Source organism: Hemicordylus capensis, chromosome 1 (genome assembly GCF_027244095.1).
Source record: "Hemicordylus capensis ecotype Gifberg chromosome 1, rHemCap1.1.pri, whole genome shotgun sequence".
Classification (NCBI taxonomy): domain Eukaryota; kingdom Metazoa; phylum Chordata; class Lepidosauria; order Squamata; family Cordylidae; genus Hemicordylus; species Hemicordylus capensis.
The window spans coordinates 192,572,924-192,597,486 of NC_069657.1; the positions used below are offsets into that span (position 1 = coordinate 192,572,924).

The 24,563-nt window shown below is 40.9% G+C and overlaps 1 protein-coding gene across 5 annotated transcripts in view; it reads right to left on the minus strand.

Moving 5' to 3' along the window:
* Positions 1-411: 411 nt before the first annotated feature.
* LOC128331046 (sodium channel protein type 2 subunit alpha-like) overlaps positions 412-24,563 on the minus strand; it is a 169,749-nt gene continuing 145,597 nt past the window's right edge. For all 5 annotated transcript variants that reach the window (XM_053264426.1, XM_053264419.1, XM_053264432.1 and 2 more), the window contains 5 exons: positions 21,285-21,338; positions 19,090-19,227; positions 9,605-9,709; positions 9,013-9,283; positions 412-7,625 (listed from right to left, as the gene is read on the minus strand). In XM_053264426.1, the coding sequence (XP_053120401.1) occupies positions 6,448-7,625; positions 9,013-9,283; positions 9,605-9,709; positions 19,090-19,227; positions 21,285-21,338 (1,746 nt within the window). In that variant the 3' untranslated portion in view covers positions 412-6,447. The remainder of the gene's footprint in view (positions 7,626-9,012; positions 9,284-9,604; positions 9,710-19,089; positions 19,228-21,284; positions 21,339-24,563) is intronic.

Below are 24,563 nucleotides of genomic sequence, written 5' to 3' on the forward strand. Positions count from 1 at the left end.
GGAACTTCCCCCTTGGGGGGATGATGATGCAGGAAGAGGGTTGTGGCTCTTCCACATTGTCATAATTAGCCTTGACTGGGATGGGGAGAAATGTGGCATGGGTGAAGAGGGAGTGATAATGGAGCAGGGTGATGAGGGAGCACCTTAGTGACACACCAGGCCCCATGACATTTGCCCCCCACTCCATTATCCCTACACACCTGGTCTGGGAGGAGATAGTGCAGCAGTAGAAGGCAGCATGAATGTTGTGGGTTTCACTAATGGCTGTAAAAGGATATTCACATTCCACTGTTAGACTTTAGTACCTTGATTGCCAGAAGAAAATGCTATCAGTAACTGCTTGGAACTTTTCTTCATTTTGAAATTCCCTAATGTGCATTACATTAACAGAAACACAAAATGAATAATGCATATGATAAAAATTATTACCTTTATTCTTTTGGCTTGTTAGTAATGTAGTTTATAGTTCTTTATGCTAAAATATTCTTCTACATGCAATTAATCAATATATATATTACTAGTCAATAGCCAAAGTAAAAGAATAAGTTTACTTTTCCACTCTGTAAGAAACAAACAAATGTCATATATGATTGGTTTTGAAGGTTTACTATTTTGTTTTTGCAGAAGGATGAAAAACAATGACAGACTGTGGGCCCCATGTTATGTTTAAGATAGCTCTTATGCAGCATGGATCAAGAATAAGTATCTGTTTAAAAATACTGCAAAAGATATAGTCCATTAATTATTAGACTAAAATGTCAGATGCAAGCAAAGGAAGGAGATAGAGGTTATTCATTCTTTTTGTCACTTTTGAAGATCAATCCATTCACAAGCAAGTAGTATGTGGCCCCCTTGTATCTGAAATTACTTCATATTCAAATTTGTTCACTCTTCTCTCTTGCATTTCTCACTGAAAGCACAATAAGCAGAGAAGAAAACCCCAACATGTCTGCAACTGCAACTGATTTCCCCCAAGTATATTACAGTGTATTGTGCTGGTATAACTAAATTTAAATAAAAACACAAACAATTCTTATTATGGAAACTGATAACATAAGGGTTTGTAAAACAACATAAATGTGCTTTTTATAAAAGTTTTATAAATTCATATTTGTAAACAAATTAAGACATTTACAGCACATCTTGAGAGCAATGGTCTTGCACCAGTCATTAAACATGACACTTGTTAAAAGCAGCATTAGGTTGTTGCAAACATAAACCAAACTTCTGTACATAACAATTCTTTTTCCTGCCACTGACATTCAGCTTTGTATCTTACACCACTGGAAGGTATGTCAGAACAAGATAGGCCTACGCAGGGCTGTATGTATTCTATACTAGCAAATCTAGATGCTGCTCTAAACAAAACACAAGCCCTTTGTACCCAGAATAAATTATGGAACATGATGAACATTGTGTGTGTGTGTGTGTGTGTGTGTGTGTGTGTGTGTGTGTGTGTGTGTATGTGTATATATATATATATATATATATATAATTATTATTTTTTCTCCTTCTGAAAACCATGGGCCACTTCACATGATTAGGACAATGTCAGTTAAATCTTAGATTTGTGTGGCATGTGCACTCTTGATTTCTGGTCGTGTGAACCTGAAAATTTTCAGCAATATTGAGTTGCCACTGTGTCAACCTGACATTTAACTGACATCAATAACAACATGTCTATCCCACCATCACAAAAAATGTCTGGGTTCACACAACGAGAAATTGGGAAAACATTCTGTGCGAATCTAGGATTTAATATTTAATTGATATTCGGCAGGTTCTCACAAGCCACAAAAGGATGGTTGACCAGAAATCAGGAGATCCATGAGCCATATACATTCCCAATTCCCAGTTGTAAGAACCCAGGCATTTTTGGCAATAGTTACCCAGTATGGGCAACCTTAGATCATATCCTAGATTACTTATCCTAGTTAAATTTTGGCTTGGTGTAGTGACATTCCTGCAAAATTTTGGGTTCGTATGATGAAATCAGTAACACACACAGCTTTGTGAATCTCCTAATTCCCAGTTACCCAGGTTTTGAGTACCAGCCCATAATTTTAATTGTGTGAACTGGCCCTACGTTTTCAAATAAGATATGGATTTTCTCAGGGGAGAGGGGGAGACGTGGCTGACAGGAGGCATGGTGGGAAAGGGGATGGCAAGGCAAGCTGGCTGATACAGGTTGGGCTGCCACCCATTAAAGAAGTCTTTCTGTATTTATCATATGTTTTAGTCCTTGAAATATGTTTAAAAAACAGTAGTTCAAGCAAAAAATGCATATCTTTAGATGATGTCTGCATGTTTTGCAGCATGTGTAACCTAGAAGAATGTGTAACCATTCTTCTAGGATGGCACTTGCCACTGGCAATTTCAATAACTAGCTGGTTTTTTAAAATCTACTACTTAATTAATTGGGAGGACTCTTTAGTTGATTGAAATGATTTTTAAATTGATTAACCTATCCTATTAAATGTTGCAACCCTAATTACTAGAAATAATATGTTAAAGAGAGTGATGTAAGGCACTGAAGCTCCACCCTCTGACCACACTCATCACTTAGCTTTTTTTGACAAACAGCCCAGTGAACCAGAACCTTAATTGTTTAAAAAGGAGAGAGAAAGCTGAGGTTTATTAGAATGCCTGTTTTTTCACTCCAGTATCAGACTGGACAGTCCCACTGCAAACCCATAGACACACAGAGAATACACACAGCCCTTGCTTTATTATTCAGTGTATGATGATCTAAAATAGAACATTATGATCTGTTGCAAGCTTGCATACTAAACAGAAGACTCACATTTTTTAAAAAACAAACAAACAAACAAACCCCAATGCTGCCTCTGCTCAGGTAATTATTTCTTTGCACACAAAAATGCTACTTTTCAATCCAAATATTTACTCACAAGGGCAATTATTGATACACATAGTGCCAGTTTTGCAGAGAGACGACTATGGATAAATGTTACTTCAGAAGAAAGCTAAGTAGCAACATACATGAATCTTCCATACATCATTCCCTCCACTATATATGTCAGAACAGTTGGGACCAAATCTTCCTTTTGGTTTGTGCTCCCTGCCTACCCTTTCATATTGTGGAGGGTCTAAATATTTGGTTAGCAAGGCTTAGTATGTTAAAGCAATGGCTTGCCCCAAGATGAGGTTTATTTTTGCTACATAAGGCAAGAATAAAACTGTCAGCTGGTCCACTTCAATGGATGGATTGTGGAACACACTGGTTAAAATGCAACGGTTCACAAAACAAGCAATAATCCAATCCACTGCTCTTAAGTTTACATATTCATTGCAAAGTTTATAGCTGCACGACACTTTCTCCTGGTGTTTCATAGCAGCATGAATAGCTAATATACCTTATACCATCCTGAACAATTATGACTTTGCTGTTCTTTGTTACTTCCTACGTTTTTCCATGCATGAGCTATAAAGTAGAGCATGCCTTCATGCAAAACTCTTATCTGTACACAAGAGAGAACTGGGGGAAATGAACTTGCCAAATTCCAGAGGGAATTTATTTTAATCTGTTAAGAACACCCACTTATAAAAGAGTACTGTGGCCTCTTAAACATTTTACTCAAACCTGTTAGTCTTTAAGGTGCCAAAGGATTCTTCCCCCACACCACCCGTTTCACTTGCCAAATAAAGAATTTTAAACAAGAATATATAAGAAACATATTTAAAAAGCTATCTGGACTGTGTGAATATTAAGTACCATTTTGAAAGCAGGCTCCCAGCCATGCTTTGTCACTATCCACCATGTTGGTTTGCTTTTAAATAGAGAGAGCATGCCATTTTGGACCAATAACTCATGAAAAGGAATAGGTATCAACATACTTATTTCCTTACAAGTTTGACTTGCAGAATGAAATTATGTTACGGATGGTATTTGTTATGGCTTAATCTGATTTCAGAAACTGTTACTGGGTAAAGAAAATTTGGGAAGCAGGCACAGTTACACTCTGCTAAATTACGACATACCCTCTTGTGAGCCCAAGTAGTATCTCTGTACTTTTAAAAAATCCTAAATGTATTATTGTTTAATAAGTGGAAATGGCATATCCCATAATAAACAGGCCAACCATGTGTGTGTGTGTGTGTTATCTTTTGGAGATGGGGCCCCCTCTAAACCTTTAGGCAAAAAAGGGAGCAGCACCACAAACCAGGGGAAAAACAGAAAAGGAAACAGAATCTCCCTGGCTGAAGGAAACAATTTAATAGAAATAACACTCCTGTAGGAAAGGTTCAGCTCTTTTGGCAGTGCTATTCTAAAGATACTTCTATCTTATTCCTTGATAAAATATTTTCAAAATCTTCATCAGGCATAAGATGGAAGAGCCTTATCTTAACATGCATTGGGATGCAAGTGACTTTCTCTATTTTCTCTCTCTCCTGTCCTTGGAGAGCTTCTGTAAACCTGTACACTGCATGTCAAAGAGAGCATATACAGTACCATACTTTAGTATGTGTATATGTATTCTGGGTTGATTCAGACATAATATCGTTCCTTCCCCTTATGGGAGAATATATGCGGGGAAACATTTGGGAATATAACGTCCAAGTGTCTTTTGCATTGTTATGTACCACATTTCACAGGTATCCCAGATTAGATATTTGACTCTAGTAGTAAACTATCACCTCGGAATACACTCTTCCTCTATGGTATATGTGTGTGAATATGTAAGTGTATACCAGCCCAAGCTGAAACCCATAGAGCTTGAGGGACTGGAGGAAGGAGGAATTGCCAAACCATGAAAAAGGTGCCCTCCACTCTAGTAAAATTCTTGGACCCCACCCAATTTTGGAGAGAGAAAGTTCCACGAGGATCTACACAGCTAATAGGTGGAAAAGTGCCAGAATGCTGCTTAGATTTCTAAGGAAAGCTTCCATCTCACCCTTCTGAACCTCTTTGAGGTTCACTGTGGAAGTCCACCACTTTCATGGTGCTGGTTCCAGTGGCCCTTGCCTCCCCATGTGTATGAATACGGACAGGAATTCCCTTTCTGCTCCAATGCCCCATAATGGAGGCTGGTGGTTCCACGTAGTGGATCACTTCACTAGCCACTGCAGCTTCTACTGTCTCCTCTTCAGCCAGGCCAACACTGGGTTTTTGTCCTACCCTGCACTCCACTTCCTCTTCATTCCAATTACTTATGTTGGGGGCTGTGCATCTTATCATGGAGAGTGCACCGTGCTTTCTCTTTTCACTGGATCCTGACCGGGAGCCAGGCTTCTCCTCACACCCTTAACTGTGTTTCAATCCACTCCCTTGCTTGAGAACATTTCAGGGTTAATGAAAGTGGTCCAGCACAAAATCTGCAAGGGCATTTTTCACACAGGGCTTTTAGCTTGCATCTTCTCCGGAAGGGAGGTCTTGTGTTCACATATTGGCCAGATTTACCCCCAAGTCCCTGCGAGCTATCAGGGAGCATGTCACACACAATTTGAGTTTTTCATTGCATGTTAGAGTGTAGCCCGATTCATATCTTTAGGGTAGAAAACCAATTGTGTCAGTTTGTTTGGGCAACTCTGAACTCACAGTAAAGCCTGCTGTGTGAAAAATGCCATGTTATTTGTTTTAATAAGCTTATCTGCGGCAGTTATCTGTTGTTAAGAGGGACATTTTTGGGCTGGGGGGGGGCATGTTCTGACAAATGTATCTTTCTGTACATGTACAGAAAGTGCTGTTTTATTTAAGCATGAAACCCAATCCATGCAACCCCAGTAAATGTGTTAACCTCACATCTCAATAGAACCTGGCAAGTTCACTCTTGCATGTTTCCACAAAGTCACTCGGGATGCAGCTGGCACATGGACATCCCAAGAAGCATCCTTGCGCTGTCTGTCTGTTCCACCTCCCTGGCAGGCCTCTTTAGAAATCTCTCATTCTGAAACAGAACCAGGATTTCCCATTATATGTTTGTAGTGGGGCAAGCCCACAATGAATAAGTATTACAACATTTATATAAAGACTAAGAAAGAAATATAAATAAATGTAAACAAATATCTGAGGAAAGAGCACTTGGCTCCTTTCTCAGGATAATCATGATCTGAAATATGACCGCACCAAAAGAAATCTGTAAAACAGGACACAGTGGGATACCATTACTGCAGGTAGTGGGTTGTAACACACACACAATTACTGATGCATTTCTGACAGTCTGTAGCCATTTTGTGCACCCTTCTTCACTGATGCCAGCTGGTAAGAAGAGCAGGGCTGCCTTCATAGTCTTGTTACCTTATTACCAAGTGAGCAGTAAGATGACCATTGCCTCGTGTTCAATGCTGGCCTTAGGAGCATGTATATATTATGTTAGATTCTTGTAGAAATGGTCAGTTTGGCATAAATTTCCAACAGGAATCCCTTTTGGTATCAGTGTTACTTCCATATGCTGTAAGTCTGTTGTAGAGAGAATCACTTGTTTCTCTTTATTTTTTACTGTCCCTGACATCTTTGTCCTTTTCTTCTTTTTCTGACTTTTCTTGTTCATATTTATCTGGCTTTGTTACACTGTCGTACGAAGGGGGCGAAGTTGTGGAGGAGCTCCTATCTGTCTTTTCCACAGCTGAGTTCAAACTTAATTTGTCAATAATCATTTCATTTTTAACAGGAAAGTTATCTTCATCTTCTGCAAATATGAATGAAGCTTTGTGTACTGTTTTCTTTAAGTGGTACCGTCTGAAGGCTCGCTGAATAATTTTAGCAGACTCTTCTTCGAGTTTCCGTTTCAGTGTGGTTGAAATTGGTTCATAGGAGACTTTTGAAGGATTGGCTGCCATAAACCGATCTTCCATTTGAACTCGAAGGGCATCCATTTCATCACTTTCACCCAGAACACGTTTTGTGAAAGCAAACAAGATGTCCAGGCAGTGGATTCTGTCACCGCTGACCATGGGCAGATCCATTGCAATAAGCTGAATTTTGTTTGGTTTTGGTATTAAAAGAGGAGGATCCAGTGAAGCAGCAAATTCAAAGAGTTTACTAAACTCAATAAACTGGGTTGCATCTGGATCAAACTTTTCCCAAACCTCATAGAACATCTCAAAATCATCTTCACCTAAAGGCTCAGCACTTTCTTCTGTGGCAACACTGAAGTTCTCCAGAATAACAGCAATGTACATATTGACTACAACTAGAAATGATATGATAATGTAGCTGACAAAAAAGAAAATCCCAACAGGAGGGTTGCCACAGTCGCCTTTGACTGAACTTCCTGGATGGTCTAAGTTAGGGTCACAGTCTGGAGAGTCAGTGTTAAGAATGGGTAATAATAAGCCATCCCAGCCGGCAGAAGTGGTGATCATGAAGAGGCAGAGCATGCTGTTGCCAAAAGTTTCAAAATTGAACATGTCATCAATACCAGCTTGCTTTTTGACATAGGCAAATTTGGACATTCCAAAGATAGCATAGATGAACATGACCAGGAAAAGGAGGAGGCCAATGTTAAACAAGGCGGGAAGAGACATCATCAAGGCAAAGAGCAGAGTGCGTATCCCTTTTGCACCCTTGATTAGACGCAGGATTCGACCTATCCTGGCAAGTCGGATAACGCGGAACAAGGTGGGGGACACAAAATACTTTGCAATGATGTTTGCCAAGCACATACCTATAAGAAATTATTGTAAGGTAAAACATATTAAAACTCATTTGACATAATAATACATCATCACTTTCCCACCCCCACTACCATTCTTATCGGGGGCTACAGTGTGAGAAGATGGTGAATCACATCCCAGTGGCTGGGATTAGCTCTGTCCCACACATTATGTCCCACACATTATCTGGATCAACTATCTTGCAAGAAGACATGGGCAAAATGCCAGGATGGGCTGACACCAGAATGTATAAACCTCCTCCCATCACTACACCTATCAATTCTATCTATGTATACATGGGCGCAGTGCTGCAGAAGTATAACTGCATAATTTTAAATAGTAGCAAATGAGCCCTGTTCCACAACAGAGTGACTGTTGCTTTAGATACCCGCAGAGGGGCAGGTGGTTCGGAATCGCCCGTGTTGCTTTGCCACACGCCAGCCATTGATTTTGTAGTGTTTTCTACTTTTTAAAGTCCCCTCAACCTTTTGTCTCCATCATTGACTACAGGCCACCTGCAGATTAGGTTTCTGTTCCTCCCATTCTCCTTGCAGAAATGTGTTACCTTAGTTTAGCAAGAGATCTGTCAAAATAATATGAAAGAACAAAGATTCACCTGAACTGACATTTTGGATGGAAGAGAACATGTAAACTCAGCCAGCAAAAAGGCACTATGCAACAGAGGGAGGACAGTGATGCCAACTGGTTGGTCATTCAGTGACTAAGGAGACCTTTGGTCTGATCCAGCATGACTTTTTGATTACATTTTAATTAGAAATACTTTGTCCATTATTTATCCAGTGACAGAAGTTTACAGTATGGCTTGATCAATAACTAATAAAGAACTATGGTTGCAAGCCAGGTTGTTGTTTTTCTATAATCATAACAGGCCATGCAAAATATGATGGCATGTACCTATACTGGGCCAGCTGCAACCATAACACTGCACCCCGGGGCTGCTATGGAGTCGGGAGGTAGCTCCGCCCCTGTTAAGAATAAGCAGTTGCACTAGCAGCACTTCCGCTGTTGCCCGCATTATGGTGAATGGGGAAAACTGTGGAAGTGCTGCTAGCACAACTGCCTGTTCTTACTAATGTCCGGGCTGCTTTCTGACTCCACAGAAGACCCAGGGCACAGCATTACATCTCCATAAATGCTGCACATCATGTTAGCCACTGTGTGCCGTTTCTGACAGCACTGCAGTGCTAGAACAGTTCATCATATCTGTGGTAATACAAATTTTGTACTGCATAAGGAAAAGAAAAGTAAATTGCTTCCAGCAATGTCTATACTGCTTTTTATATATTAAGTATCCAAAACAAGAAGAAATTTGTTTTCATCTAACCTTTACAGTTTGGTTTACTTACATTCCTGCTCTAAACCCCAAATGTTACTTACCTATAATGGAGAGAATGACAACCACAAAATCAAATATATTCCAACCAATCGTGAAATAATAATAACGAAGTGCGATCAGTTTCAAGATGAACTCCCCAGTGAAAAGGACAATGAAAATCATGTTAATCCAGTACAAAATGTTTGTCACAGACTCATCCTGCTCATCTGTTTCTACCATCATGGTGACCATATTCAGGCAGATAAGAATCATGATGCCAATGTCAAAGGCTTGCCTGGTTACAAAATCAAAAATAAAGCCTTGGAATTTATTCTGGAAAAAGACACAAAAAATGTGTGTTATATTCCAAAAAAAGCTATTTCACAGAGAGCTGCTTTTCAATTTGGATGAAAAGCCTTCTTTTAGAACAGGGCCACACAACTTCAGCTTTCCTGTATATGTTGGACTACAACTCCCATCATCCCTGACTATTGGCCACTGTGGCTGGGGATGATGGGAGCTATAGGCCAAAAACAGTTGGAGGGACAAAGTTATGCAGTCCTGTTTTAAAACAATTTTTCTTCAAGGTTAATTGCATGGTATATACATACAAGTTCTTTGTGGGGTTTTTTAAAAGGTAAAAGCTGTTCTTACTGCTGGCCTGGGTATAGGTTTCTGTGGTTTCTTGGACCCCAGCTTTTTCATTGCATTGTAATATTTCTTTTGTTCTTCTGTCATGAAGATGTCTTGACCTCCTAAGTAAAGGGATAAAACCAAAACTCGTTATAACCATAACTTCAGAACCCCAGTTACACATGTGAAAGCCCCATTTATTTCCATAATATTTACAAACACATAATTGTCCACAGGCATAATTTGAACTATTAACATAAATATCAACCTCATCAACTGCTTCATGCCTCTGTTAGGTCTACTGCCATAACAACTCAATATCTGAAATTTCAGAAGCATAGAAAACTCAGCTTTGAGTACATCACATAGGCTCTATGGGCCAGGTGAGAGATTATGCAAAAGCAGGATTAAATTCTGGAATACAACCCCAGGTTTAGATCCTGCTATATTTTGGAATTCTGGGTAGAATAAGCCAAGATTTCTCCATTTGGATGCAATAGGTGATCCTAGATTGATCTTAATCAGAACCAGCAGTGGGATTTTTCTGTGCCTGGCAAAAAAGAAGTGTGTGTTCAGGGATATTACACAAAGCTAGAATTTAATCCTGACTCCACTTTACATCTGAATAAGCCCTGCTAGAAAACAAGGCAAATATTCAATATGTACCATTATCTTTTCTTCCTAAGTGATCCTAGAAACCATTAACAACTCTTCTATTAACTCTCACTGTTAACTCTTAATTCAATCAAATTACCCCTGCCACTTATTTAAGAGTGCATTTTATGTGCTTATATTTTATATTTCAGTTTAACATTTATAGCAATCATATGTTATAGCAATTCCATTACAGGAAGATAGCAACTGACATAAAATACATATGCATTCATCACTATCCTTACATCAGTCGGTCTCCAGCACAATGCATAGCAGGGGTGCACAACCCAAATGCCCCAGTGGGCCGGAACCAGCCATGACTGGTTCTGGGGCCAAGGTCAATTTTAAGCACTTTATTTATCTATCAAATTTGTATACCAACACAAACTTTCATCTCTGGGTGGTTTACAACAACATAAAACAAGTTAAAACACAGAAGATAAAAACCGTAAAACAATTCAAAACCACAGTCAAATGAAAAAGCTTGGGTGAAGAGGTACTTTAAAAGGTACTTTAGGTACTTTTAAAAAGTTGTCAGAAATGGGGAGTCTTGTATCTCAGTAGGGAGTGCATTCCAGAGTCTTGTGGCAGCAACAGAGAAGGCCTGTCACTGTGTAGGCACCAGATGAACCAGAGGCAACTGCAGATGGACCTCTCTGGATTACTTCAATGGGTGATGAGGCTCATGGTGAAGAAGACGTTCTCTTAAATGCCCAGGGCCTAAGCTGCTTAGAGCTTTTTAAGGTTATAACCAGGACTTTGTATTTTGCCCGGAAACTTATCAGCAGCCAGCCTGTGTAGCTCTTTTAATATAGGAGTTATATGGTCTATTTGAGATGACCCAGAGACCAACCTGGCTGCCATATTCTGTGCCAACTGCAGTTTCCAGACTATGTACAAAGGCAGCCCCACATAGAGCGCATGGCAGTAGATTCAGATTTAGTTTATTACGATCATAGATCAATATACAGTTCAGGGCCTTAAAAGTGAACATTGATACGTGTGTGTGTGTGTGTGTGTGTGTGTGTGTGTGTGTGTACACACACACACATATACACACACATAAAATATACAATTAAGAACTATTACATAAAATTAATATAAAATGGAATAAGATAAGAAGCAAACAAAAAACTAAGAGCCTGTATTAATAATCTCCAACACACTATGTGTGGATCTTAATCACAGCCGTACAGAATTTGGCCACTAGTTGTGAGACATAAGTATATGCAGTGGAAAGAAATAAGTTTATATAAAACTCATTGGAGTTATTTGGATATTTAAAAACAAGAGGAGCGATAAATCTAAGATGCAAATCACAACAAAAAGAGCAATCCAAAAGCACATGACTGACTGTTTCAACATCACCATTCCCACAAGGACACAATCTCTCCAAATAAGGGGGCCTCCTAAACCTACCCTCTAATACCTCAGAGGGCAACACAGCCATCCTGGCCAGTGTAAGGGCTCTTCTGTGGGTTGGAGATGTCAGATTATACAGGTAGTTGGCTGGTTTTTGCGAGGGCTTAACCGCTCCAAACCGCTTGTAGCTTGATGCCTGGCCTAAATCTATCTGGTGTTCCATATCGATAATGCACTGCTTAAGGATCACCCTGACATTATCACAGCATGGGGGGGGGGGGGCGGGGTAGAAATTCTATTGACAGCCCATGTAATTTTAACTTTTCAGTGATTAAGTATGTCCAATCAGAGGGGTATTCATCCTTAAAGATTAAGGGATCTATGGTGGAAGGAGGGATTGCCAGAGCATAGTGTCTTCAAGTGTGCTCTATGCCATAATTTGTCAGATTCGTGTCAAGTCCCTCTCCACTTGTACTCCAGTAGTCCACCTTGCCACTTCAGCTCATAGATCTTCCATATACCAAGGGGCTAGTTTTGAAGCGCGCCAGAGAGGACGCTTAGGAGCAATCATGTCTGCTGCCTGGTGAGTTGGTTGTTCCAATTCTCCACCAGGGCATCAACAGGATTACTAGCAGAGCCAACACTAACTATTTCCAAGGCTTCTGGGAATCCTATTGGATCCAATAACCTTTTCGGACAGACCATTCTAATTGGCCCCTTACTCCTGCAGAGGTGGGACATGACTGTGAGTCCAACATTAACCAGATAGTGGTCTGTCCACGACAATGGAGAAATCACAGGAGTCCCCATCCACAGAACATCACCCTGATCAGAGTAAAAGACCAGATTGAGAATGTGTCCTATAATGTGCGTCAGTCCCGAGACCACTTGGGAGCGGCTGAAAGCTGTCATGGCTGCTATGAACTCCTGCCGCCCTGGACAAATTGGTCTTGAAGCGAATATTGAAGTCCCCCAGCACCACAAGTCTGGGAGACTCGACAGACCAAGTCTGTGAGCTCAGTTAGGGACACTGTTGGGCAGCGGGGTGATCAAACCAACAGAAGTCCCAGTCTATCCCTAGTCCCCAAACTTAAATACACACACTCAATATGGTCAGATACTTTGACAGGGATCCTGATAAGGGAGATGTTATTCTTACCAACCACAGCCACTCCACCTCCACATCCATATCCCCTCATCTGCTTCTCTACAAAGTACCCTGAAGGGAGAAGCTGGGACCAGACTGGGCCACCAGCCTCCCCCAGCCAAGTCTCTGTGATACATACCTGGTCAGTCCCTCATCCATAATCAAATCACGGATGGTTTCTGGTTTATTCTGGACTGACCTGGCATTACAAAGGAGAAAGGTGAGGCTCTGTGAGTATCCAACCCCAGCACAGAATCCCTCCAGTGGCTATTGCTGGTGTCAACTTTATGTTTCTTTTTAGATTGTGAGCCCTCTGGGTGAAGTGGGGGGCATCTTATTTATGTATGGTTTATTTTTCTATGTAAACCACTTTGAGAACTTTGGTTGAAGAATGGGGTGTGTGTGTGTGTGTGTGTGTGTGTGTGTGTGTGTGTGTGTATTAGTAGTATAGTTGGCAGTGCTCCCTGAAGTCAATGAGCTAGCATGACAGCTGGAAGGGGAAGCAGCTATTAAATTTCTGATTTCCCTGTAATGGCCTGCCGACCTGCCAATGTTATTTCTATTATTCCCCACCACCACCACTGGAATAGCTGCCCCACAGTCAATGGACACACTTCCTCTGTCTCCCCATCTCCAGACAAACTCAAACAAATTATAGACTAACTTCACCTCAGTGCCAAAGACAGCAGTTTCAGCACCTAAAAGAGCCATAAAGGAAGACAGGCTGCCCCAGCCCTCAGTCCCAGACCGAAGGCCGGGCACCAAAGGCTGGCCACCTTTGGTGGCCGATTGCCTTCCTTGTAAGCCCCCCAAAAACCAGAATCTCTCCTTTCATGAGACTTTGAGGCAGGACTGGTGCCATTAGTGCCCACAGGCATTAATTATTAGTCATTCAGGAAAGGGAGGAAGGCAACAGTCAGGCAGCAGAGCTTTGCTGATGTTCAAGCTGTCTTGGATGCGCAAGAGGGGCAGGAGGCTGGGGAAGCTGCAATAAATCTCCCAGCAAATGAGCTGTAATTTCATTAAATTGAAATGCTTAAAAATATTAATGAAAGCAGTGGCGGCGTCTGCCGGTTGGGGCTGGTGCGGTTAAGAGTAGGCAGGCCCAACCCTGAGACAAGTTAAAAAGAAGTGGAAGAGCAATTGTCAGCCCATGGTTTTCTCCACTCTGTAAAGTTATTTTGTTGTCTCAGCCAGAATCTCCATCATTCATCCCAGCACTTGGCAGCTGGCTATTTAGTGCTACACCCACCCCTTGGTTGGTTGAGAGTAAAGGAACCCTTAAGAGTGGTTCATGGTGGGATGTCATTGTGGAAAGTAGCAATGTTCTCTCTCTCTCTTTCTTTCTCTCTCTCTCTGATTTTATCCAGGGCCGCCCGCTGGGATCATATTACACCCATTCTGAAAGCGCTGCACTGGCTACCCATTTGCTTCTGGGTCCAATTCAATTCAAGGTGCTGGTTTTGACCTTTAAAGCCCTTAATGGTTTGGGCCCTGGATATCTGAAGGACCGCCTGCTCCCAAGGGCTTCTGCCCATTTGACAAGATCATCGGAGGGGGCTCTGCTGACAGTGAGAGAGGCTCGCAGGACAGGGCCTTCTCAGCCATGGCCTCCAGGCTTTGGACTGCTCTCCTGGTGGCATCTGCTCCTCAGTCTCCTTGACAGTTTTAAGGAAAAAAGTAAATACGTGGTTCTTCAACCAGGCTTTTAAATAAAAGTATTGTTTTTACTTCTTCTGCTTTTAAAAAAATGTATTATTGATTTTAATGGGCCATTACATTTTTAAATAGAGATATATTTATATTATCTGTACTTTTCTATTTTAATTATGCATTGTTTTAATTATATTGCAAACCGCTTTGAGATTATTTTAATGGAAAGCAGTATATAAATTGAACAATAAATACATAAAATAATGTCCCCCTGTGTCTTCTTCCCCTCAGTAGCTCCATCCCTTCTATCAGCATGGCCTCCATTTCTCTCCCTCCTTGCAATCTCAGTTCTCTCCTCCTCATGCAGGACTTGGCTAAGACCACCACCTGAAGTGGGGAGGGGGTTGGATTCTTGAGCATGCATTTGCAGTTTCACTGCACTTTCAAGTTTCACACTGCTTGAAAATACTACAAGCTATTTGCCCCCTCCCCGCCACACAAAGAGCCCACTAGTTTCTTTTCTTCTCACAAACTTGCACATGCATGATTTTTTTAAAAAAGCAAGCCCTTTTTCTCCCTTTCTCACAATACAAACATTTCTGGGATATGTCCTTAGACTGCAATCCTATGCACACAGCAGTTCCTGGGAGTAAGGCCCTATGAGTTCATTAAGATTTTACTTGGCTGCAATTCTACATAATATTTATTTTATCATATTTGAAAATTAAACCACATGGATTACAGACCTGACCAAATAATTTATGCTGAAGATCTCTCCTTTAACTTACTATTGCCACTCACCAAAAAACATTAACAAAAAAACCAACCAACAGCGATCAAAAACTGTTATAAGGACTAGAGACAGAGGTGCAGCTACTTGACTGTTCTGGACATCCCTGATTTCCAAGCTGTGCCTGTTAGGTTGCTCATAAATAGAAGGCAATAATCTCAGAATTCTTAAAAACAAGTATTTCTGTATTAAAGATACACATTTCAGACTTATTGAAATTGTCCAATTAGTAATTTCAGTTAGGAACACAGGAAGACTATTGGTCCATCTGGCTCAAGATTGTCTTCACAGACTGGCAGCAGCTTCTCCAAGGTTGCAGGCAGGAGTCTCTCTCAGCCCTATCTTGGAGAAGCCAGAGAAGGAACTTGGAACCTTCTGCATGCAAGCGTACAGGTGCTCATCCTGCCATGTTTTATTTTGAAGCTAAAAAACCCCTCTCTCCCTCCCAAGAGGTGAGAGAATAAGAGAAAGATGAGGGAGTTAGCAAAAGGCTAACTGAAGGCTAACTCAAAAGGCTCTTGAAGTCCCAAAACAAGAAGGAAGAAAGGATGTGGCTGTTTGTTATAAAAAGAACTCTCCAGAGGAATTGTCAGTCCACCATATCCTATCCCTTCCCCACCTTTTCTTGATCTCTGAATGTTACTAAGATTTGCTGGCAAAATTGTAAAACAGAAAAAAGGAAAGGAAAGAGAAACTCTCCCAGAAATGCTGGAGAAACCCAATGCTTTCCGAGGGCTTGGTTGGGCTCCTAACTTTTTTGAACTCCATTTGTTTGCAGACTGAGTGCCCCCATTATAGGCACAAATTACAACCACACTTCACAAAAGATGGAACACTAACAAAATAAAAATGGAACCCCTGCTTCCTTCCATCCCCATCCAAAAACTTTGCCTGCCTCCAGAAACTTCTGATTAGATCAATCATAGCGGAGCCTTTGCTTATTGGCTGAGGCTCCTGGAGGACCTGGAAGAGTGGCTCCTGGAGGACTAGCCCACCTTGTGCCAACAAACAAAAAGCTGATTATTGGTTATGAGGCTTTTAAATATTAAAGTTGGGGAGAGAATTCTCAAGCTAATGTTGTCCATCAAGGGCACAGAGCCTGGAGCCCACCACACAAACTGCAGGTCCTGGAGTAGCAGTCTTGAGAGAGAGAAAGCAGGCAGATGTTACTAAATTCAAAATGATGCCTGCAACTTTTAGTTAGGTAAGTAACAGGGCGGCTGCAGGTAGAGATCTTTAGGGGACTGTGCCCTCTTTGTCCCTACATAGGAGCCACCACTGAATGAAAGTGAGGAGGTAGAGTGTTGAAGTCAGGGTGAAAGAGGGATGGTGTCATTCATCTCTCTCCCCCACCCCACCTTATGTTGTGCAGACCTGATGTATAACAACTGAGTTTCTAAGTTTCTCAGCTGTTTTAGCATATACTACTGTCCTCTGTGTTATGGAAATATCAGTATCCGTAAGTATGTGACAAATATTCTGAGCCTGTGTAAATTAGGATAGTTTGCTAATAAAACTTGTAGATTAAAATTGCAGATATATTGGTCTATCACCAAAAAATAAAAAAGGTAGGGTAATAACCTTTTAGTTAGTGGGCTGCCACTACTACTAACTTTATTAGTGCTAATAAAGTTACAGAAGTGAGCAAGCTGTCAAGTTCATCAGAATTGCATGTCAGGCTGGACGTTAAAAAAAGATAAGAGGAAGAGGCTGCCCAATGAAGATATTTTGATAATATCTCTCTCAGATTTTTATACAATGATATAAAGGGTACTCAATTTCCAATTTCATTACAGTCACATACAGGAAAATACTCATTGGATTGTTCTTATATTTCCCATCTACTTATGCTGAAGGCATTGTTTAAATATTTAATTGAATAATGGCTGAAATCCAGAGAAGCCAAACTGGGATGCAGTGGAACTGTGCCCAGCAGAGGCTAGAGCTCTGCCAGAGTGTTGTGGATCAGCAGAGCATGTGCATGGGGGTGGGTGATGTTTGCTGCACTATCCTCCTAAGTGCTCTTTGCCTGTTCAGAGAGGCTTAACTTTCCACAAGAATAATTCCAACGTTCTTGGACTTCTACTGAGCGAAAGAAAGGAGGCTCACACCCACGCAACTAAATCTGAATTAGAGAAGGTTTTTCCATTCCAGCCCTTGGTAATGGGCTCTTTTTAAATATTTAATCCTTGTGTACTTGCACCAAATTTCAGACCAACCATTCTCCTCCTCACATTGCTTACCTTATCACCTGCTTTCCACAGATGCAAAAGTCTGATAAGTGAAGAGAATAAAGCACACATAAGCCCTGCTTATCTCAATGGAACTTAAGCATGTTCTGGATTATAGCCACTATATTATATCTACATGCCTGTACAGCATCAAGGTGTCTACATAACAGATAAGTGAAAGGAACAGATGGGGCACAGTCAAACTCCAATATACAGCAATCAGATTGATTATTGTAGTGAAAAAGCCCACAGATTTTTGTGGGTGAAATTCTGTCAGACAAAAGTCCATTCTGTATATCGTTATGAGCCCTGCCACCCACTGAGATCATCCATAAGGGTCCATTGGCAGTGGCCACCAGTTTGACTGGTGGCTACTCAGGCATGGGCTTTCTCTGTTGCCACCCTGAGACTTTGGAATGTGCTCCCTGCTGAAATAAGAGCCTCCCCATCTCTGACAACTTTTAAAAAGACTCTTAAGATGCATTTATTCACTCAAGATCTTTAATGAGAATTGTAATTTTAAACTGTTTTAATTCTTTAATTTCTGTTTTAATTTATTTTATGTTTGTTGGAAATTGCCAAGAGATGTCAGTTTGAGGAATTGAACAAATATTCTTAAGCAAGCAAGCAAGCAAGCAAGCAAGCAAGCAAGCAATCTTGGCTGCAGTGTGGAAGTCTCTGACCCCCAGAAAAAAGTAGAGGGGGCAAGAGGAAATGAAAACTCCAAGGCATTTGGAGTAGAAAACCCCTCCCTGACCCAATAGGCACAAGAAGAAATGAAAAATTACTTTCAAATTTTCTTTAAATAATTATTAGATACCCAGAACGAATGAATAATCTCAAAGCATAATCCAAAATTCATGATGTTTTGATGTATACCTGGAACTTCTATCTCCTTCTCCATATATGGCAATGTGAGGGGTAGCTCCACATAGAAATGGGGATATCCATGGAGAGCTGGCCCTGGCAATGAACTGAATGCCCATGGGCACTCAGGGGAGGAAAGCTGGTCTTGTGGTAGCAAGCATGACTTGTCTCCTTAGCTAAACGGGGTCCACCCTGGTTGCATATGAATGGGAGACTAGAAGTGTGAGCATTGGAAGATATTCCCTCAGTGGGTGGAGTTGCTCTGGGAAGAGCATTCTAAGTTCCCTCCCTGGCATCTCCAAGATAGGGCTGAGAGAGACTCCTGCCTGCAACCTTGGAGAAGCCACTGCTAGTCTGTGAAGACAATACTGAGCTAGATAGTCCAATGGTCTGACTCAGTATATGGTAGCTTCCTATGTTCCTACGAACTCCATGTGCTTATCTATGTGCAAGGAGCTACTGGAGCAAGGCAAATGTCTTGATGCAACTTGCTAGCCAGGTTCTATGCTCCAACAAATTTCTTAGTTGACTGTTCCAGAAAACTGAAATACATACATACATACATGAGATCCTCTCACTACAGCTTCCTGGGCTCTTGTATACAATCGGTGAAATGTTACTCTTAGTTTAGACACTGATGTAAATTAAAGATTATCATCATTCATTTGGAATATATACCCCCAACCCCCAAGTGCTATGGGATTAGGATGCCCATGCTTGTATGGAAAGGAACAATGCCATTTTAGCCATTTATGTTTAAACACCCCCATCTCTACATGAGGCGAATAATCTGCACACTTATCTTCTTTTTTTGTTGGTTGAAATTATCAATGATAACACCAATAAAAAGGTTCAAGGTGAAGAAGGAACCAAATATGATGAAGATGACAAAGTAGAGATACATGTACTTGTTAGCCTCAAAGTCGGGCTGATTTCCCACCTATAAAAAGAAGGAGATATGACAAGACATCAAACCATTTTCAGAAATGGTTGTAAAGTTTACCTGCTATAATTGTGGGAGCTCATATACACATCACTAGAAGAGGAACAAGGCATATGAGTGCATGTACAGAATATGCAAAGCCACTTTACAAAACTAGTACAGGATTTTAGAATGTTTAGGGCGCATTCACACAAAACGAATGTTCCCTTAAAGAAATTGTGAAACGTCTTCATGGAACAGCAGCAAAACATTAACTCTGAGCAACCTTACCCTTATAATTATTTCAGGATAGCCATAACAATGACCTTAAAAAAAGACTTTTAAATATTTTTTATTAAACCCTCTTTTGATAAAAAGGAACAAACATTTTCAAGGTACATCAGATGTGCATGTGTCGTGTTGACAATTTAATCAGGGGCACCTTCAAGAATTAATTGTTCCTCAGAAGAGGCTATGCCTTATGTTGTAACCCTCTAATAAACTGCAAGATCTTTCGCTTTATTTTCCTGAGATTATGCAAGGATGAACATTTCACATGATGGTGTCCTAATGGCGAATCTCCTTTCTGGGGATGGCCAGAGGTACGTTCCAGAAGTGTGAAGTCCCTTTCCTTGTGACTAGGAAGCAGGAAATTGAAGTGGACCATTATGTGAGGTAGGGGCTCCCCAGCCTCCGTCTGCAACAGTACAGGCTTAACACACAGAACTTCATCAAGAATAAATAAGAATATAAGATAAAAGGACGGAACAAAGACCCACCCTGGAATATATAGCAGACAGAATCAGAAAGGATGGGACAGAATATTCCTCTTCCCATACTGAAAAAGGAGAGTCTCCAGATAAGGCATCTCTTTCCCTGCCCCCTGCCCCCAGAGACCATCTGTGGATCTACTAATTCAAACTCTCTGAATGACTCTATGGCCATAAGAAGCATCAGCCACTAACAAAGAGTGAATTTTGTATTGCTTAGTGAAGCAATGAGGATTTGCGGGCGGTGGTGAGAGGGCCCCCTACATCTCTCTTCTGTAGGAGAAAGTTCATGAAAGATTGCTGAAGTACTCGAGCTTCTGACAAAGAAATTCCCATAGGTAGTGTCTTGTTTGATAGGTCAAACAGGTGGCAATTTTTGACATCTTTCCTTCCAGAAAGTTCTCTGTATCACCCTTTCCCTCCCAAACAATGTCCTTCTGGGCAGCCATCAAAGTCTTGTTGCTTATGGCAAGCAGAGTGTAGGGGGGAACATTTTCCAAGACAGCTCCCAGAATGAATGGGTGTGTGTGTAGGCAAGTGAATCTTGATTAGGACTGGAATAGATGATCTCACACAATCCCAAATAGCTGGTTATGGAGGGATGATCTTTTGGAATATCACCTCTATGTGAGTCATTGTAAGGGATACTGCTGCCAGCCTGCAGTAAGGGAGGGGAGAATAGCTCTGGAGTGTGGCTTCTCTAGGAGGTGGGACTTCAGGGGTGGTGGAGAAAGCCAACATTTCTCTCTGCACATCTGGGCCTCTGGCAGGCAATTGCTCTGGAGTGTCTGCTTCCTAACCACCCTAAGCTGTGACCAAGCAGGAGAGGGGAGGAGCAAAGAGGAGGAGAAAAGTAAAAACCTGAATAAGGGATTAAATGAGAAAGAAAATAAAAAGCAAGGCAAAGTCAAATAAGCAGGATGAGGAGACAGTACTGCCCACTTCTGCTTCTTAGCCAAGGCAGAAACAGAGTTGGGGTGGAGTAACATCAACTTTCTGCCTGCTGGCCCTGAGGAAGGAGAACTCCCTCTTCCAGAACAACCCTCTAGCCTTATCAGAGAACAAACCCTTAATAAAAAAGTACCAGCCTCTTAACAGGATGCCCAAGTTCTTTTCCCTGGAATATTACCGCACATCTGGAGATTTCACTTACTGATTTAATTTAAGAAGTAACCTTTATTTCAATGATGTTCTTCAATACAAATTGGAGAGGCAAAACACTTTTCATTGTTTAAGTTAGATAATAAGCATCATTATGAACACCAAGTTTCACTGTTAAAGTAAAAAAGACCATCATGTACTTACGCCTTTTGAATCGACAGCAGCATACATGATTTCCATCCATCCTTTAAAGGTGGCCTACAAAGAGGCAATATGTTATAAACTACTACTGATAACAAATAGCTTCTGCTACAAGGTGATGTATAAATTAAATATTGTTAATGGTGGCAAATGGATATGCTGGCTGACATTCTATGCAGTGCAATGTGGGCAGTTCTGAACCACTTGCACTGCTGGTGGTGTCTAGAGCAACACCTGTGGTGTTCTGCAAGAGAGCTCTTGAATGAATGAATACTTTAGTACAGTCCTCGACCAGTACAGAAATGCAACAATACAACAAGATCATACCGGGATGCAATACCCCTCAAAACTAACAGTAACAGAGTGCTCTTTCACTAATATTTAAATTTGCACTGATGCCGTGATATTTCCATTATTTCCAATCGAAAAATAATCGTGCGAGTGTGATTGCACAATTCCAGGTATTAGTGAAATAATGCTTTTGCACAACACAGCAGGCATTGCTTTAGATACCAGCAGCCATACAGGTGGTTTAGAATCATCCCCATTGCGCTGTGCAAATCTTGCAATACAGAGATAAGCATAAGAAACAGTCTCACAGTCAGATCCTAGCAGCAGTGTAAATGAGCTGTCTTTTCACATTGATACGAAGACCTTTATACTGAGACCTCCATGTTGTTCCTCAACAATACCACTTCAGACTGCATGGGCTCTTTCAGACAGTGATTTATTCCAACTTGAGCACAAATTCTGATGAGAGATTAGTGAGCACTCCACATGACATTCAATACGTCACATAATTTTGTAGTGCCATCTAGCTGACAATATGTGAAAGAGCTGTGACTTTTTCAAGTTAGAATAAAAGTGATGAAAATACTTACAAAAGCTTACTGATACACCAAATCTGGGTCCCTGAAACTCTTTTAAAGCACTAAAGGTGATTCCAATAGGATGGATACATATGTCATTTTGGTTTATATTGCATGCTACATACAAACACACACAATGGCTTTTATATCAGGACTGTTTAGATCAGGAAAAGCCATTTCTAGTGGAGGAGACTAAGAGCAGAGAAGTGACTGAAGGGGACACTTAATCCTTCCAAACCTTCCTGCCCAAAAATCCAAGCAGATTTTTCTCGGTGGGATTTCAAATGTTTATAGACGTTTGAGAGACCATGGTACAAAAGGCACAAGTGGCCCAACTGGAGTAAGGAAATGGCAGGTGTGGAAAGGGTTAAAGATACCCTTCTCTTGCCATTTATTCATTCTTGATAATACTATCTGGAAGCAGCAGCTTCTTGTGAGTTAAAGGGGCTGTTGAGCTATCTTTACATGTGTGCAGGCAGCATGGACCTGACATTTTTTACTTTTGAGTCACATGGTGAGTACAGTACTTTGTAGGAAGAGGAAATAGGATCTTGAGTGGAAAACATATCCCTTTCTAATTTAGAGTTTTTCCATTCCAGTTTGGAAGTTTTGACCAAAAGTTTGATTTCATAGGCCATTCGACTAAATGCTGAATGTTTACATTTCTGTCACACTAGTCACATGAAAAACTCTCATGAAAACCAGAATTAAGCCTAAAATAATATCCAAAATAGATCTCACACTAACAAGACTGGTGCTACAGAGAAATACTGCAAACATATTTCATATTCTGTCACTAAGTAACTGAACATAGTGTTCCTTATGAACGGCTTCCTTATGAGGCAAGGTTACAGCATCTGGGACTATTTAAGAAAGCCAGCGTGGTGTAGTGGTTAGAGTGCTGGACTAGGACCGGAGAGACCTGAGTTCAAATCCCTATTCAGCCATGAAACTCGCTAGGTGACTCTGGGCCAGTCACTTCTCTCTCAGCCTAACCTACTTGATAGGGTTGTTGTGAGGAGAAACCTAAGTATGTAGTACACTGCTTTGGGCTCCTTGGAGGAAGAGCGGGATATAAAATGTAATAAAAATCAATCAATCAATAAATATTTAGTTTGGAAAACAGGCGACTACGGGGAGACATGATAGAGGTATATAAAAGTATTCCTGGAGTAGAGAGAGTGAATAGAGAGAAAATTTTCTCCCTCTCTCACAACACTAGAACCAGGGGTCATCTCATGAAAAGGAAAGTCAGGAAATTTAGGACTGACAAAAGGAAGTACTCCTTCACACAGTGCATAATTAACTTCTCTGCCACAGGATGTGGTGATGGCCACTAGCTTGGATGGCTTTAAAATTGACCTAGACAAAGTCATGGAGGACACGTCTTTCAATGGCTACTAGTCTGGTGGCTATAGGCCACCTTCAGCCTCAGAGGCATGATGCTCCTAAAACCAGTTGCAGGGGAGCAAAAGCAGGAGAGGGGGCACGCCCTCACCCCCTGCCTGTGGCCTTCACGGAGGCATCTGGTGGGCCAATGTGTGAAACAGGATGCTGGACTAGATGGGCCTTGAGCCTGATCCAGCAGGGCTGTTCTTATGTTCTTAACACTGTACACAGTTATACTGTACATATTTGCAATACTAAACATGAAACAGACGCTCATGATGAAAACAATAGTAATTGCTATATGTGGCATGGATTATGATATTTATCAAAGAACATCTGTGCCACATGTGGCAAAGATTTGCCATATTTCCCTTTAAGTTTCTGCAATGGTTAGTGGCACATATTGGTTTCCTACTGATAGATCTTCATAGTCTTGCATCCAGAAGATCTATCCCTTTCCATCTTATCTTTGGGAAACTGAAGCAAGAACATTCTCAGTAATAAATTATAATTTGGGGCGGGGGGGTGGATCTAAAGAGAATTATGTCAACCTAGTACTAAAGTTGCACTGGTTTCAATGGAACATTGACTTATATTGCTCTGGAGTCTGCCTAATTATAATTATCTGCTATTGCAATATGTAAAGTTAAACCATGCTATATTATAGCCACTATTTCTATATTGAACAAAATGACCTTGTGCCTTGTCTGGTAAAAAGGACTGTATAATATTTTTAAAGAATATGTACAAAAGTACTGGATTATCCTGGTATGCAGAGCTATATTCTTAAATGATGTTTGTATTTATTTATTCTTCAAAAATATGGTTGCCTCAGAGGCAAGAGTTGAAGCATTGAACTCTTCCATTCAAATTAACATTCCATTAATTTCCCTGGGGGGTAAGCACTAATCTAAGCACAAGACTGAAGCCTAATAGTACAAGGAAGCTATTGGGAAGTTCTCCTGCTCAAAGCCATTGAAATAAACTGGAGCAGGTTAATTAGCCCAGTGATATGACAAAGTCA